We start from the raw sequence: 16497 nt of genomic DNA, 5'->3' as shown, positions 1-16497 counted from the left end.
TATGTGTCTGAAAAAATAATTACTATACCCTTTCAAATTCAAATATGTAAAAACCACCAGACCCATTATTTTAATTGCTATAAATCTAATCAATATTAGGGAGCTAAGTACCACTACAAAGCAATTTGTTTAAAGTTTAAAAACAAATTTGTACTTTGAAATGCAACCAATTTTTCACTCTTGTTGGACGAAAAGATGGGATCGCATACAGCCTCGTATATTAAAAAGACAAAATTGTCTGAAACAATCAATCCACATCTTTCTAACACCCATAATATAGTAAAAGATATTAAAATTAAGCAACGCATGATCTCGGATAATAACTGAATTCAGATATCGAATTCAAATCCAAAAATGTAACACTACAGCCCCAAAATCACTTCACTTCAGTAGAGCATACAAAACAAAAAATAAGGATGACATTCCATAAACACATTACACTAGTTCGTTCTCTACTCAAAAGCGTCATCGTCATCGTCAGGAAGGGGCTGACTGGCAGCTGCAGCAAGCTCAGCTTCATGCCTGCAAAAGTCACCAATACATAAATTTAGGAAATTTAAGATGAAAGAAACAATCATATCAAATGAGAACAATAAGTTATAAAGACCTTTATGAATCAAGCAATGCATTTGGGGAATTTAAAATATTCGATAGGGAGGTTAAATTAATTCACTTTGTTTGGATGATAATGTTGACAGAGGAGTATGGGGAAGAAAACAGTTCCCATGCCCCCCATGATTAAACCTAAATTCTCCTCACTTTTTACAAAACAAAACAATTCTCCGCACTTTTTACAATCCAGTTTGATAAAGCATTTTTAACTAAACGCAAATTGGCAATCATAAAACATAGATGGGCTTACTGTTGTTGTGCAGCTAAATCAATTTGAACTTCAGGTGGAGCCAATGCAGGAGATTCTACAAAGTGCAAGTTAGGATCACTGCAAAAATGACAGTGGCAAAATATAAGTTGATACGCATTTTAAAATGTAAATCAATAGAAAACATGAAATGAAAGTTCAGTGGCTCTACCCTGCAAGTTTACGAGCAAGATACAAAAATGGCTTCTCAAAGTTGTAGTTACTCTTAGCTGAGATCTCATAGTACTGCAAGTTCTTCTTCCTGTGGAAAGTAACCTGTTTTGCCTTCACTTGCCTGTTCTTGACATCAACCTTGTTACCACAAAGAACAATTGGGATGTTTTCACAGACCCTGAACAATCATTTGGCAGAAATCGCCCAAGATGTCAAATACAATTCCAAAAAACTTAGAGACAACATATTCAAAATGGTTTAGAGGACTTCATTAACGAACCTGCAAAGATCACGATGCCAGGTAGGGACATTTTTATATGTTAATCGAGCAGTAACATCAAACATGATAATCGCACATTGCCCATGAATGCTGCAGTATAAAGAATATAAGGAATACTGTTAAAAGCACATAGAGGGATCAAAGAGAGACAGAGAGAGAGAGAAGCTTAGGAGTTTTACATCACAGTAAAATAAAAGATTAAATAAACATTTCCACAAAACAACTTAAATATCTCAATGTAGTTTTTAAAGGCTATATTTCCAACATATACAAACAGTACAGAAGCAGGTGGCCAGGTAATTCTCACGCAAAAAACCTCAATGCCGTTAGTAAAAAAATTCATGTAATCAATGCCACAGAAAAAATATGCTAAAACAAATATAAAAAAAATACAATGTTGATGTCCAAAGAAGTAACTCTCAGAAGCAAGAAACGCATAGATGAAGAAAGAATGTAATTTCAAATATAACAAGTAAACATTGAAATAACAAAGTCGCACATGGCATAATTGAATACCAAAGAGTATGCTATTCATGTTGCCAATAGTTCACGCAGAAACCAGAAAAGGAACTTACTAATATCCATCCCTGAGACCACCAAACTTCTCTTGCCCCGCAGTATCCCAACAGTAGAAGCGAATCTTTCCACAGTTAGTGAAAAAATCCAATGGGTGAACCTCGACTCCAATAGTCGCTGATTGGGACAAAACCATGACAACAAATGAGATAATCGAATACAAAAACGAACGTACAAGCACAAATCATTAGCCACAGAATAAATAAGGAAAAGATTCTCACGTTCGTATTTCTTTTCAAATTCACCGGTGAGATGCCTTTTCACGAACGTTGTCTTTCCTGTACAGACGAAAACTTTTAGTAATGAATAAGTCGATACCGAATCTGTTTAGTGTAGAAAGAACCTAGATCGTTACGAAAGAACTCGGAAAACCTGACAGATAATACCTATTGCGAAATAACGTAAACCCTAATAAGAGTGAGAAAAAAGAAAAACTGACCTGTGCCACCGTCACCAACGATTACGAGTTTGAAACTCGGGTAATCCACAGTTTGCTGATTGGGCAAAGCCTGGAAATTAAAGATCCAATTTGAATCAAAAAGCTACAGGAAAATTTGAAAAACAAGTGATTTTGTAAGCAAAGCATCATACCATAACGGAGAGAAGGTTGTAGGTGTGGACAGTGGAACTGTGTCGTTTTGAAGCAGTGGGAGAATAGGTTAGAGAAGAGAGACGGAGCGAGGGTTTTTAAGAGAAAGAGTTTTCAAGCTTATTTATAGATAGACGTAAGAGCGTCTCTCCCAGCGTCAACATGACGCAGCATTCTCCACCCTTAGATTAAATTACAGATTCAATCTCATTTTCAAATTTCAAACCACCACCCTCACAACTGCTTTTGCACGTTATCCTACTTACTGCCACGGCCTATCCAACCCCTACTTCTTCCTATTTATTTATTACAAAATAAACAATATTAATAACGTTAATCATATACCTAAAGTTTTTAGCCTCATAATAAAAAGTTAATTATTTTAATTATTATTAAGTTTAATTATATTTTAAATCTGGATTAATTTGATAACTTTCACTTGTTCTTAATAAATTAGAGTTAATTATTATTTTGTCTTTATTTTCGTCAATTTTATTTAATGTTATTTTAATTTTTTTTAATTTAATTTTGATTTCTATTTTAATAAAATTTGTTTGATATATATTTTTTCATTATGTCATCTAAATGGTTAACAAAAGAAGGTACATGATGGGAATAATTCTTATGACACAACGATATTTTATTTAAAGAGTGAATTATGACATAACATTTCTTTTTTTATTCATAAACGTTAGGATTCACTCATGTTTTTTAATACGTCAATGATGTTATTAACAATTTCTAAAGAAAAATTCGATAATCTAAAGAAGTTTGATAATTCCAGAGACAAGCTCAATAATGTCAAAGAAACTCATTCTAAAGAGAAATTCGACCATCTTAGAGAAATATTTTTAATTTATTATGAAAAATGATAATGAATGAAGAATGGAATTTGTAATGGTGAAAAAATGATGATGATGACTAGGTTTATGGAATGGGTGAAGGGAATGGTGGTAGAAAATCCAGATTGATGAATGAAATGTGCGTAAAATAGATGATTGTTAATAATGAAATTGAGAAATGATGATTTTTTTTGTGAGTTTTCTGGAAAAAAAATGATTGGGGAAGGGGTTGAAAAAACTTTCAATACAGGTTTAGGAATTTCGCATGCACAAGGGTTTTGCGATTCATATTCACAGGGAAGGTCAATGACCACGTGCTTGAGATGGTTTCACGTTTCGTGATGGTGTGATGCAGAAGATTTGGTAGGTGTATGAGTGTTCGAAGATGGAATTATGATTCTAGCACATATATGTTTTTGTCTGGCGTTGGCGGTGGACTATAGTGTTTTACATCATCGAACACATTTGTATTTTGACATCCATTTGATGATTTTGTATGGAACAATGATATTCGCACACCCAAAAACTGTATGCACTTACACTATCTTTTACTATTTTTTTACAAATATAAAAATTTATTTTTAATGATTATTTTACCTTTATACTTAAAATAATAATTTGACAATTCATTTTAAAGATAAAATAATCATTAAAAAATGAATTTTTATATTTGTAAAAAAATAGTAAAAAATAATGTCAAATGATTTGAAAAAAAATTGGTGTTAAAATATCATCGTCTTCTTTTTATGTAAGCAAAATGTGAGGACGAAAGGTATTTCTGTAATGTTATTTTTAGAATTATAAATAAGAGGTCACCAACATTACTTATATAGTTATTCCTCTTTCTCGTTTTGGACATTACACAATGCATTGCCTTCCAACAGTAACACACTTTAGTAACCACACTTAATTTATTGTTTCATGATCTACTTATTGGTATGGGAAAAAGATTAAACTTGATAACTTTCAAAATATGCTTACCATAAATGCATTAAGTTTAAGAAGATTTTGACAGTGAAGAACCAACCCTATTATTTACAAAGTTTGAAATTGACAAAGTTATAGTAGCACATTAAAACCAACAAAATTAAATACGAAGTGTATGTACCAAATGAAATCAACAATGAAAAAGTCACTGATCCACATGAATTAAAGTTATTGGCATTCACAATCTCTGATCATGTGAAGTTATGATGCACATGTCATATAACTCTAACTCATTAAAAAAATAGTAGAAGATGTATCAGCAAATGACAGGACATAACATAAAAAACTCTTCCATCAATCAATGGAGTCCAAATTTAATCAGCGCATCAAGCCTCATCTGGCTACTTGATTACGATGTGAGACCCGAATAGAAACAACCACCTTCCCGATAAGGAACAATCATAGTCATGAAATTCGTAACCACAACGTTGAAGTAAATGCTGTTGGACAATCTACAGTGTTTTGAATTACTGTTTGCCCGTGTTAAAGCCAACAAAAGGCAAAAGCAATACAATACCACAGACGCCATATATAAAAGCCATGTGTGCATTCTACATTTGATTCATAAGCTGGTTTATCTAATTCTCAAATGTGGTATATTCCCTAAGGTTTACGGAGACTGTTCAAGGTTACATCATCGATCACAGGTCCACACAGCGAAGCGAGGTCATCACTTCTCACTGTGTAGAAGGTGCTAAGGAACACAATATGCGTTCTTATACCAAGAGCCACAAACATGAGACTTGCACGCTTAAATCCACCTTTGCCTTTGGAAAGGTAAGGCACCTTCACACTGTCTTTGCCTGCGTATACTTCAACACTCAACGACCCTTCGCACGAATCACCAGCATCTCCCACAGCAAAGGAGAGGACGTAGGTTTTGCCTGGAATGGTTCTGGCCACTTGTGAAATGGCACTTTCTTTTCCTCCTATCAGCTGCACGGCTCTTTTCCCTTCAGGAACTGAGAAATGCTCCGAGTCTATGTATTTAACAGCTTTTAGGGACTCCACCACCCATCCCGGTAGGGGAGAGTGGTCACTGAGGTCTACAATGTTGGGTGGGATAAGCACACCCGATGATATGTTCGGGAACACATATGGTCCTTCTTCAAACCCACCATTCTTCAATACATTCTCTGTTGGGTTCAGAAAACATGTTAGATTTTCTTCAAAGTATAGAATTTGATCTTGAAATTACTGATTTAATTGAAATAAGAAGTATAACTAGAATTTGAATAATGTGAGTGATTCAGTGGACATACTGGTAGTTAGTCTTGGAGGGTAGAGAGCATGGAGAGCAATAGAATCAATGATTGGTCCACAGGCAGGGTCGTCTTCCATCCCTGGGTTATGAAAAACCATGTCTGAGAGAGAGTAATCTGCTTGGAAGGACCATGCATAAGCATCCCAACCATTTCCACCATACACAGTTTGCATTGGGAGAACCACCCAGTCTGGAGCCACAGACACATTGAGCTTTTCCTCTTGTGCACAAGTGCGTGCTACCACAAACGTTAAAGAATAGAACATTCCCTTCACCACTTTTATCTTTTGCTTAATAGAGGCCTCATTGCCAAGCCTCACCGCATAAGCTCCATTTGGCACCACAAGCAACATGTCATCTTGCTTCTGCCCTGATTTTATGTACTCAACCAAGCCAGAGATCTCCCACCCAGGTATGGCGTGGGGTCCCCCAGTCACCACCGTGCCCTTCATGTCCCGTGCCTTTGGGCCGAGCTCAAACTCTCCATTTACTACTGATCCTGCGACCATTAATAATATATGTTAATGTTATACAGTGCTGCCATATATCTAATCAAAATATGCTGAGTGTTTTGTAGCTTACCATCCCCAAAGGAGAAGGCAACAACATGGAAGCAGCAGAAGAGCGCCAAAAGAAACGGGAACCTTCCCATGTTAGCCGAGTTGTGAAACTGATAAATCTTAGAAGAGAAAGAGAGAAAATTGAGAGAATAGCTTGTAGCAGAGAAGAAACTGATAGTGGTCTTATATGCTTGTTTTGTTATGAAAAGGCACCATGGTTTGTGAAATAGCAAATATGCCATTCATTCTGACTTTTTTTTTCACATTTAAATATGAACTGATTCTCGGATATTTTCTGGTGTAGGTTGCAGACAAAAGCTGTTCAATATCACATGCTCTTCAATGGCCTTCATAGTATGTAATATATATATATATATATATATATATATATATATATATATATATATATATATATATATATATATATATATATATATATATATATATTATATAAACTTGTGGATATTACTAGTGCAAGTATATGGATCTTTGTTATATTTCGATATTTTGTTTGTATAATTTTGATTTTTTAAATAAATATTTCAATTATTATTAAATATAAAAAATATTTAAATGTAAGTAATTATTAATAATTAAAAAAAAACTAATATTGATGATATTTTTTAGTTATTATTATTTAGTTAATGTTATTTTTTTTATCAAAGTCTTTCAAAAATATTTTAATATATTGACAGAAAATATTTTTTGTGATGGTAGCTGAAATTATTTTTATTAGTTGATTTTTTCAATTAATTGTCTTGTTCATCAATGTCAGCTAAAATGTTTTCTAATTGACATTAGTAAAAAAATATAAAAAATTTCGAAGTTAATATTTGAAAAAAGAAATACAAACAAACTATAATGAGGTGATAAAAAAAATTCTGAATACATTAATAAAAAAATAATTATGATATATGGTATAAAAACAAATATAATTTATATATGATAAAAAATATTTTCTCTAATATTGAATCAAAAAATATTTATTGATAATAGTTTATAACAATAAAAAATAATGTTAATTGTTTAAATAAAATATAAAATTTATTAAAATATTATAATCAACAGTAATAAAATATAGTTATTCCAACAATATTTATTCTTAATGAAATTCATTATATATTCAACTAAAATTTATCTAATAAGAAAATACGTATTGAAAACAGGTGAATTTAAAGATATATAAAATTTAAACTATAAGTTTTTTGTAAAATCAGAAAGTGAGACTGTATTTTAAACTAACTTAGTTACTTCAACATATTATATTTTTTCTTTCAAATTTTTTATGTTTTTTTTAGAAAAAATTGAATACTCCATGTAAATAAATTATCTCTTAAAATTCTTTGAAGATGAAAAATGAATGAGAAGACATGAAAAAATTAAAATCCTTAGTTATATAATCAATTTCTTTAAACCCTAGAGAAACATGACATGTGTAATTCTTGAGAGGATTACGGCGGTAGCTATGTTCGAAATTATAATTTTAAATCAACAAACTATAATATATTAATATTAATTCATAACAGATGTCAGCAGTTTAGATAAACCTGTACTAGACGGGCCGCTTTTGAAGAAAAAAATATTCTTAATTTAAAAAATAAATTAAAAATTTGTTTTATATTTTTATTTCATCTTTCATTTTGATAGGGAAAAAGTTTCCATTTTGAGAAATAATTCATTTCATAATTTTCAAAGTATAAGAATAATTATGTTAAATTTAATCTATAGGCTTCACATTTTTATTGTCTGTATTCTTACTTAAGAAATGTTTTACATGGCTAATTTTGGCTGTACAATTTAGTTCGTTTAGTGGACATGTGATTTTTTTTTATTCCTACCTAAGATTTAAGAAATTAAATTTACATATTTTATTAAAAATCCTATAAATAGAAAACAATTATTTACGATGGATCATATATTTTGCTTCCTACATAAGATTTAGACGACATTATTATTTTTACACTAGATCATATAGTTTTATGAATTTTTGGATTGGTTTTATTATTGATGTCTTGGTGACATGTTGAAAAAGCTTATTGTGTCTAAAATAAAATACACATAAAATTGTAGTCGGCTTAATAAGATTAACTCATGTTAGCATAACTCATTGACTTCATACTGGTGATATTTAATAATTATTATTATTTTTGTTTGAAAATTTGTTTTTACAAAATTATATTCGTATATGATAAAAACAAAGGTGGACTAAATTCAAAATTATGTTTATTTTATTTTTAATTTATTCATATAAATTAAGTTAAATCACTTTTAAATCTCCCCTGTTAAATACTCAACACATATGTATTATATAGAGATAACATGTAAGTATAAAATAAATTGTAAATATAGAATTATTGAAATATATTTAAACTTTACAAAAAGTGAAAAAAAGGATTTGATGTTTGGATAAAAAAGAAAGCATATCATATCAGTTGCATTTTTAACCAATCTAATATAATTTTTAGTATTTTTAAAATTACTCGTGTTTATATAATTTTAGCATATACATTGATTTGATTTGGAAGGCAAAAGAATATTGAAAAATTAAAAAATCACATGTTGTGGCTTATTATGACTTGAAAAAGAAAGAAAATAAAAGAAGAAAGGGAAAGAAATGTGGAAAACAATTAGAAAGAAATGATGAAAGTTATACCTAAAGGTGGAGGTTTGAAAGGTGACAAATGATTGAAAAACCAAAAATTTGGAAAAGTGATATATAGAGGTGGGAAATTTGTGTTTATAAAATTTCATTATATACAATGTGTTTCAAATGAATGATTAAAAAAACTGAAAAATGTGAAGATGTGATTTTTTCTGACCGGAATGAAAAAGAGAATAAAAATAAGTAAAAAATATTCTCATACAATTTTGGTCCACAAAATTATCAAAACACTTTTTTTTGGGACAAATACAATTTTAGTCGACAAAATTATCAATTTTTGTTTTGAATCTAAGGAAAAAATTAACTTTATTTTACTTATTTGTTTGTTAGGAACTCATCATTGAAAATAATGAAATAAAAGAGGTGAATCTGGTCTTATCAACATTTTGATCAATCATTTTTAACAATATGTGGAGACTTGTCTATATGACTAACAGATCCTATGTTATACAATAACTATAGGTTGTTGGTCAGGTAATGGTTAGAGATGTAGTTAGAAAGATTGTGTTTTGCTGCTTGTTTTTTTTTTTTTTTCTAAAATGGTTATCTAAAATCAACATGATTAAGGCTGGTCTTTCATGATACTCAAAAGAATATTTATAGTTATTATGCAAACTCAATGTACTGGTCAATAATGACTCTTACTTCAGTTAGTTATGGTGACTTGCATCCTGAAAATACCAAGGAGAAGTGATTTGTCATATTTTATATGTTGTTTAACTTGGAACTAAGAACATATCTAACCGAAAACATGACAAACTTAATTGTTTACGAGACAAGTAGAACTAGAAAATATGTGAGTTGTTATTCATTTATAAAACTTTGTCATATACAATGAGATTTGATTTGAAAGGTGATGAATGATTGAAAAGTTAAAAATGGTGATGGAGTAATCTGAATTGGAAAAGAAAGAAAAATAAAAAAAGGAAAAGAAAATAAATGTGGAAAAGAATTAGAAAGAAAAGAAGAAAAATTATGAATAAATGTGTGGAGATTTGTGTTTATACAATCATGTCACATACATTATGCTCATTTGGTTTGAAAGGTGAAAAATGATTGAAAAGTTGATAAATTGAAGGTGTGGTATGTTTTAACTTGAAAAAAAATGCAAAAAAAAAGAAGAAAAGGAAAGAAATGTGAAAAAAAAAGGAAAAAAGGAAGAAAGTAAAAAAATAAAGGTGAAGAGAATTATGTTTATACAATTTTTTCATATATAATGTGCTGATTTGGTTTGAAAGGTGATGAATAACAGAAAACCTGAAAAGAAATGAAAATTAAAAGAAAAAAGAAATATGAAAAAGAATTAGAAAAAAGAAAGAAAGTGATAAATAAAGGTGGGAGGATTTGTGTTTATACAATTTTACCATATATTGTTCTGATTTTATTTAGAAGGTAATGAATAATTGAGAAGCTAAAAAAACTAGAAGGTTAGGGTTTTATTTTTATACAATTTTGTCTACATTGTGCTTATTTGGTTTCAAGGATGATAAATGATTCGAAAACATAAAAATTTAAAATGTAGTCTTTTAAGACTTGGAAAAGGAAGAATAAGAAAGAAATATGAAAAAACATAGTAAGAAATTAATAAAGTGATGTATAGAGGTGGAAAATTTGTGTTTATAAAATTCTATCATATACAATGTACTCGTTTAGTTCGAAAGGTGATAAATGATTATATCAATTTTTGTTTTTTCTAAGAAATATACTAGTTTATAGAATTCTATCAATTTTTGTTTTGAATCTAAGAAGAAACTAAACATTCATTTACACCTATTTGTTAAGAACTTGTCATTAAAAGAAATGGAATACAAGAGGCGGGTCAGGTCTCATTAATATTTTGATCAATAATTTTTGACAATATGTTGAAAATTGTCTTTATGACCAACAAATCTTGTGTTTTGCAATAATTACAAGGTCTCATTAATATTTTGATCAATAATTTTTGACAATATGTTGAAAGTTGCCTTTATGACCAACAAATCTTGTGTTTTGCAATAATTACAAGTAATTGGTCAAGTTGTTATTGGAGCTATAGTTGGAGAGAGTGTGTTTTGCTGCTTGTTTTTTCTATATTTTTTTTGCTAGAAATGGTGATCCAAATTCAACATGGCTAGGTTTTGTCTCTCATGACACTCAAAAGAATATTTACACGTAACATCAATGTCTTGTCTTGGTGAATAATGACTCTAACATTAATTGCTTTTGGTGACTTACATCCTGTAAACTCTAAGAATATGATGTTTGATATTTTATATATGTTGTTTAATGTGTGACTAGATGTGGGGAGATTTGTGTCAATATAATTATGTTACATATATGATGCCACTACAAAAAAAAGGTTATTTAGTGGAGGTTTTTTTTTTCCGATTTGCGGGAGTTTTTACCCTCCACAAAATAATTTTCGGGGGTTTTTCAAACCGCCGCAATTTGAGTCCCCACAATCTATCTGCGGCCTGGTATCACATTCAATTTGCAGAGGTTTTTCTGCGGAGGGTAAAAACCTCCTCTATTACTGACTATTATTTTGTGAGAGTTTTTAACCTCCTTTATTTTCAACTATTTGATCACAAAAGACTTATATTTTTGACAACAAAAGACTTATATTTTTGACACTATTTTTGTTTGATGATTATTAAAATATACACCTAATATCGTTTTTTTTCTAATTTCAAAATTAAGTAAATTTAAATTCTTTTTAAAATTATTAAATACCAAACAAATATGATTCCTCAGAACAAAAGTTCCTAAGTAGGAAGGAATTTAGAAAAATAAATTGAAAAATAATTGTATAGTTACAACAGAATAGGCTAGAAGTCAATGTAATCTCATTGCAGAAGTAGTTACAAAGGAAGAAATGTTACTCAATTCATAATAAACTAGGTATAGTTTTATCCTAAAATAATATCATAAACTCTCTAAATATTACTTCCACCATATGATTGTCTTGTACCCAAAGGAGACTCTCGCTCATTTGCATCACTAGCTTGCTGAAATAATATAAAAAAAATTAATAAAATAAACTCAATTTCATGTGCTCATATTTTGAAAATAATATATAAAAAATTAATTAAATAGAATTCAGTTTTAAAAGTCATTATTCAAATTGTAGTAGTTTCCATTTAAGGCAACCGAGACAAAAAATTAGAATGTCATCATGGTTAAACCTTTTTTAACGTCGCCCCCCATACCATATTTTTTGAAGTTTAAACATAATGTTCATTAGGTCCAACAAAGTATGATTTCTGTTTTCTTGGTATTTTTTTAATTTTTCCAAATAAGCTTTTGAACAAGACAGGCCATGACTTTAAATATTCCTCCCAAACGTCAACTTCAGAGCTACCTAACATACATAAACGAAGTGTTTGAAATATTCATCAAGAGGGTGCCAAAGGAACAAAAAATCAATTTCACCTCTCATGTATTATAGTACTGTTTATATCATCAGATATTTCTATAGAAGTTCAATCAATCCTACAAGTTTTCCAAGTCAATAAAAAGTAATTAATTAGTTACTTCATATGATTAAATAAAATATATTGGAAAAGCACGACTTATCAACATCTGTTAAACTCATTTCCTAAACTCAATTGCATGTGCTCACAGTAATTACAATATATCAAGCATGCTGATTTGGTTTAGAAGTGAAAAATGATTGAAAAGTTGAAAAGTTGAAAATTTAAAGAGGGATTGATGTTTATACAATTTTTCTACATATAATATGTTGATTTGGTTTGGAAGGTAATGAATGATAAAGAACTTGAAAAATATAAAGATGTGGTCTTTTTTAAAACCGAAAAGAAATGTGAATTAAAAAAGGAAAGAGATGTGAAAAAGTATTAGAAAGAAAAGAAGAAAGTGACAAATGGAGAAGAGATGTGAAAAAGTATTAAAAAGAAAAGAAAAGAGATTTGCATTTATATAATTTTGTCGTATGCATTGTGCGGATTTGGTTTAAAAGATAATGAATGATTGAAAAGCTGAAAAATTAGAACGTATGACATGTTCTAACTTGAAAAAGAAAGGAGAATAAAAAAAAGAAAGGGAAAAAAAGTGGAAAAAAATTAGAAAGAAAGGATAAAAGTGATATATAAAGGTTGAGATGTTTGTTTTTGTACAATTCTATGGTATACATTATGCTGATTTGGTTCAAAACATGATGAATAATTAAAAAAATATAAAAATTTGAAGTGATGAATAGAGGTAGGTAATTTGTGTTTATAAAGTTCTACCATATACAATATGTATGTTTTGACTTGAAATGAAAGGAAAACAAAAACAAGTAAAAAATCCTCTCATACAATTTTGGTCCATGGAATTACGAAAACACATTTTTTTTTCAGAAAAATTGTGAACAAACAATTTTTTTAAACAAAATTGGGAATGTACAATTTTTTTTGTACAAAATCTTTCTCTTCGAATTTTTTGTGGACAAATTTACAAATCCTCCCAATATATAGAGTTTACTCAATTTTTGTTTTGAATCCAAGGAACACCTTAACATTCATGTACTTATCTGTTTGTTCAAAAGAATATTTACAGTCACTACGTAACCAATGGGAGAGACGTGGTAGTAGCACTTGAAACCAAAAACAAGGAGAAGTTCATTGATGGTACTCTTCCTTGTCCACCCACAAGAGATCCACCGCACGAGGCTTGACGTAGATCCAATCGGATGGTGATGTCATGGCTTACTCGCTTCATGACTCCTTCGATCAAGCAATCAGTGATGTGGATTGATACGACATCGGAGATTTGCATGGATCTCCAGGATCGCTTCTTTCATACTGACAAATTCTGGATTTATGATCTTCAGGATCATATTCTTGCTTGTCATCAAGGTGACTTCAGTGTTTCTGAATACTATACGAAACTAAACATATTGTGGAAAGAATTGGAGCTCTATCGATATGTTCTGACTTGCACCTGTTTGACACCTTGTGTGTGTGGTCTTCTATCTAATACAATGTACATTGCATTTCTTCATCAGTTCTATCGTATACAAAAATAAAAAAAGAAAATAAAATAAATGTGGAAAAAATTAGAAGGAAAGGAAGAAATTACATATATATATATATATATATATATATATATATATATATATATATATATATATATATATATATATATATATATATATGAGGAGATTTATGTTTATACAATTAGGTCACATAGATTATGCTTATTTGATTTGAAAGGTGAAAAATGATTGAAAGGTTGAAAATCTAAAGGTGTGGTCTATTCTAACTTGAAAAAAAAGGAAAAAAAGAAAGAAAGGGAAAGAAATAGGAAAACGAATTAGAAAGAAAGGAAGAAAGTTAATACTAGACACAATTAACTTAAATATCCTAAACTATACTGAGAAGAAGCCTAAATGTAATTATTATGGTGATTTGATTAAATATTTAGCTGGAATAAGTGGGATGAATTATTTCATGAGATGCAAAGAAAATCCTAACAGAGAAGCATTCAAAAGGTAAAAACTTTTATCGTCAACTACTAAAGTAAATGTTGGTCCTTCACAAACTATTTCTAAATTTGACTAAAATGAATCTCGAATGAAGTTGGTGAGGATGTTTATGAAGTGAGCTTCTTTTTTATTTGTGAAAAATGAGAAATTTTGTGACTTTGTATAGTTCTTACTACCACGATTTGAAGTCCCATCCCGCATTACATTGAGAGGTGAAATGTGGGAATTCTATGAAGAGAAAAAAACAAAGTTGAAAATTTTCTATCAAAGTAGTGTGAAAGGGTTTGCCTAACTACAAACACATGGAGTTCAGTCCAAATCCAAAACTACATGAGTTTAACCGCTCACTTTATTATAATGATGACAAACTTCAAAAGAAAATTTTGAATTTTTTTCAAACAACGAGATATTCAGGGGAGCTCATTGTTAAACATGTTGAGGCTTGTTTGAATAATTAGGAATTGAAGCGAGTCCTTAGTAACATGTGGATAATGCTACAACAAATTATGTTGGGGTTCGGTACCTCAAAAGAAAGATATTATCATGAAACTGTTTTGTCTTAAGGGATAATATGTCCATATGCTTTGTTGTGCTCAGATTTTAAGTTTGATTGTGAAGGAAGACTTAAAAGTGATCAAATATTCAATTTAAAAATTTTGTAGTGTAGTTAAATATGTGAAATCTTCTCCAGCTAGATTTGCTAGATTCAAGGCATGTGTTGAACAAGAAGGAATTTCTTATAAAGGTATTGTTTGTCTTAATGTTGAAACCAGGTGGAATTCAACTTACTTAATGCTAGAGACAAGCTTGAAGTACAATGATGACTTTGTCTTGCTAGATATGCAAGATAAGAAATTTGGTGTTGAAATGGCCAAAAGTAATGGTGATGTGCCATTAAAAGAGGATTAGGAGTATGCAAGGTAGACATTCCACCATTTTTAAAGATGTTTTATGACTCTACCATACGAATTTCTAATTCTTCTTATGTCACTAGTCATATGTATATGAAGGAGGTGTTTGAAATTGGTAAAAAGATTTGATAATATTTTGATAGTAGTGATGTGAGCATAAGATTGATGACAATGAGGATAAAGGGTAAGTATGAAAAATATTGGAGAAATCCTAATGCAATTAAAATCAGAAGCATAGAAAGAAAAATTGAAAAAGCCAAATTTTGCAGAGCTTATATGCAAACGAAGATGGAAAAAGAACAAGAACCAAATTAGGGCTTCAACGAAATTTTCCTTAATTTTCTTTTTTAAAAATGCAAAATTTCACGTCAGTGAGCCACAATCCAAAATCAACATGGCTAAGTTGGGTCTCTTATGATACTCAAAAGAATATTTACAATTGCTACTTAACATCAATGTATTTGTAAATAATGACTTTTATATAAGTTGGTTTTGGTGACCTGCATCTTGTAAACACTAAGGAGAAGTTGTTTTATATTTTATATGTGTTGTTTAACTTGATACTAATGACCTATCTTATTGGAAACATGACAAACTTATTTGTTTATGGGACTAAGTAGAAGTAGAAAATATGTGAGTTGTCATCCATTTATATAGTTTTATCATATATAATGTATTTGGTTTGGAAAGTGATGAATGATTGAAAAGCTAGAAAAAGGTAATAGAGTCATCTATTTTGAGTTGGAAATGAAAGAAAAATATAAAAAGAAAAGGAAATAAATGTGGAAAAGAATTAGAAAGAAAGGAAGAAAGTATTGAATAGATGTTAAGAGATTTGTGTTTATAGAATTATGTCACATGCATTGGGCTAATTTGGTTTGGAATGTGAAAAATGATTCAAAAGTTGAAAAATCGAAGATGTGGTCTGTTTAAGCTTGAAGAATATAAATGAAAAAAAAAGAAAGGAAAGAAATGTGAAAAAGAATTAGAAATAAAGGAAGAAAGTGATGAATAAAGGTGAAAGAATTTGTGTTTATACAATTTTGCCATATACAATGTGCTCATTTGGTTTGGAAGATGATAAATGATAGAAAAAATGAAAAAGGTAAACATGTAGTTTGTTCTGAGTTGGAAAAATATGAGAATTAAAAAAGGAAAGAAATGTGAAAAAGAATGAGAAAAAAAGTGACGATAAAGGTAAGAGAATTTGTTTTTATTAAGTTTTGCCATATTCATTATGCTGATTTAGTTTTAAAGTTAATGAATGATTGAAAAGTTGAAAATTGAAAAGATGTGACTTGTTCTGATTTGAAAAAGACAAGAGAA

The 16497-nt window shown here is 29.8% G+C and overlaps 2 protein-coding genes across 2 annotated transcripts; both read right to left on the bottom strand.

Annotated features, from left to right (window-relative positions):
- Window positions 1–312: 312 nt before the first annotated feature.
- On the bottom strand, window positions 313–2639 carry LOC108331506 (GTP-binding nuclear protein Ran-3). Its single transcript, XM_017566221.2, has 8 exons — window positions 2481–2639; window positions 2329–2398; window positions 2111–2167; window positions 1889–2006; window positions 1314–1403; window positions 1032–1211; window positions 863–940; window positions 313–522 (listed from the first exon to the last, which is right to left on the bottom strand). Exons 1-8 carry the CDS (start codon window positions 2481–2483, stop codon window positions 453–455), a joined length of 666 nt encoding a protein of 221 aa, XP_017421710.1. The 5' UTR covers window positions 2484–2639; the 3' UTR covers window positions 313–452.
- A 2271-nt stretch (window positions 2640–4910) lies between these two features.
- On the bottom strand, window positions 4911–6223 carry LOC108331351 (protein DUF642 L-GALACTONO-1,4-LACTONE-RESPONSIVE GENE 2). The gene is made up of 3 exons (XM_017566003.1): window positions 6154–6223; window positions 5570–6064; window positions 4911–5443 (listed from the first exon to the last, which is right to left on the bottom strand). The coding sequence occupies exons 1-3, from the start codon at window positions 6221–6223 to the stop codon at window positions 4911–4913; spliced, it is 1098 nt and encodes a 365-aa protein (XP_017421492.1).
- Window positions 6224–16497: the final 10274 nt, after the last annotated feature.

The sequence above is a fragment of the Vigna angularis genome, chromosome 4 (assembly GCF_016808095.1).
Source record: "Vigna angularis cultivar LongXiaoDou No.4 chromosome 4, ASM1680809v1, whole genome shotgun sequence".
Taxonomy (NCBI): Eukaryota; Viridiplantae; Streptophyta; class Magnoliopsida; order Fabales; family Fabaceae; genus Vigna; species Vigna angularis.
The sequence above is the reverse complement of the archived record's forward strand: the minus strand, read 5'-3'. Positions and strand labels throughout refer to the sequence as shown.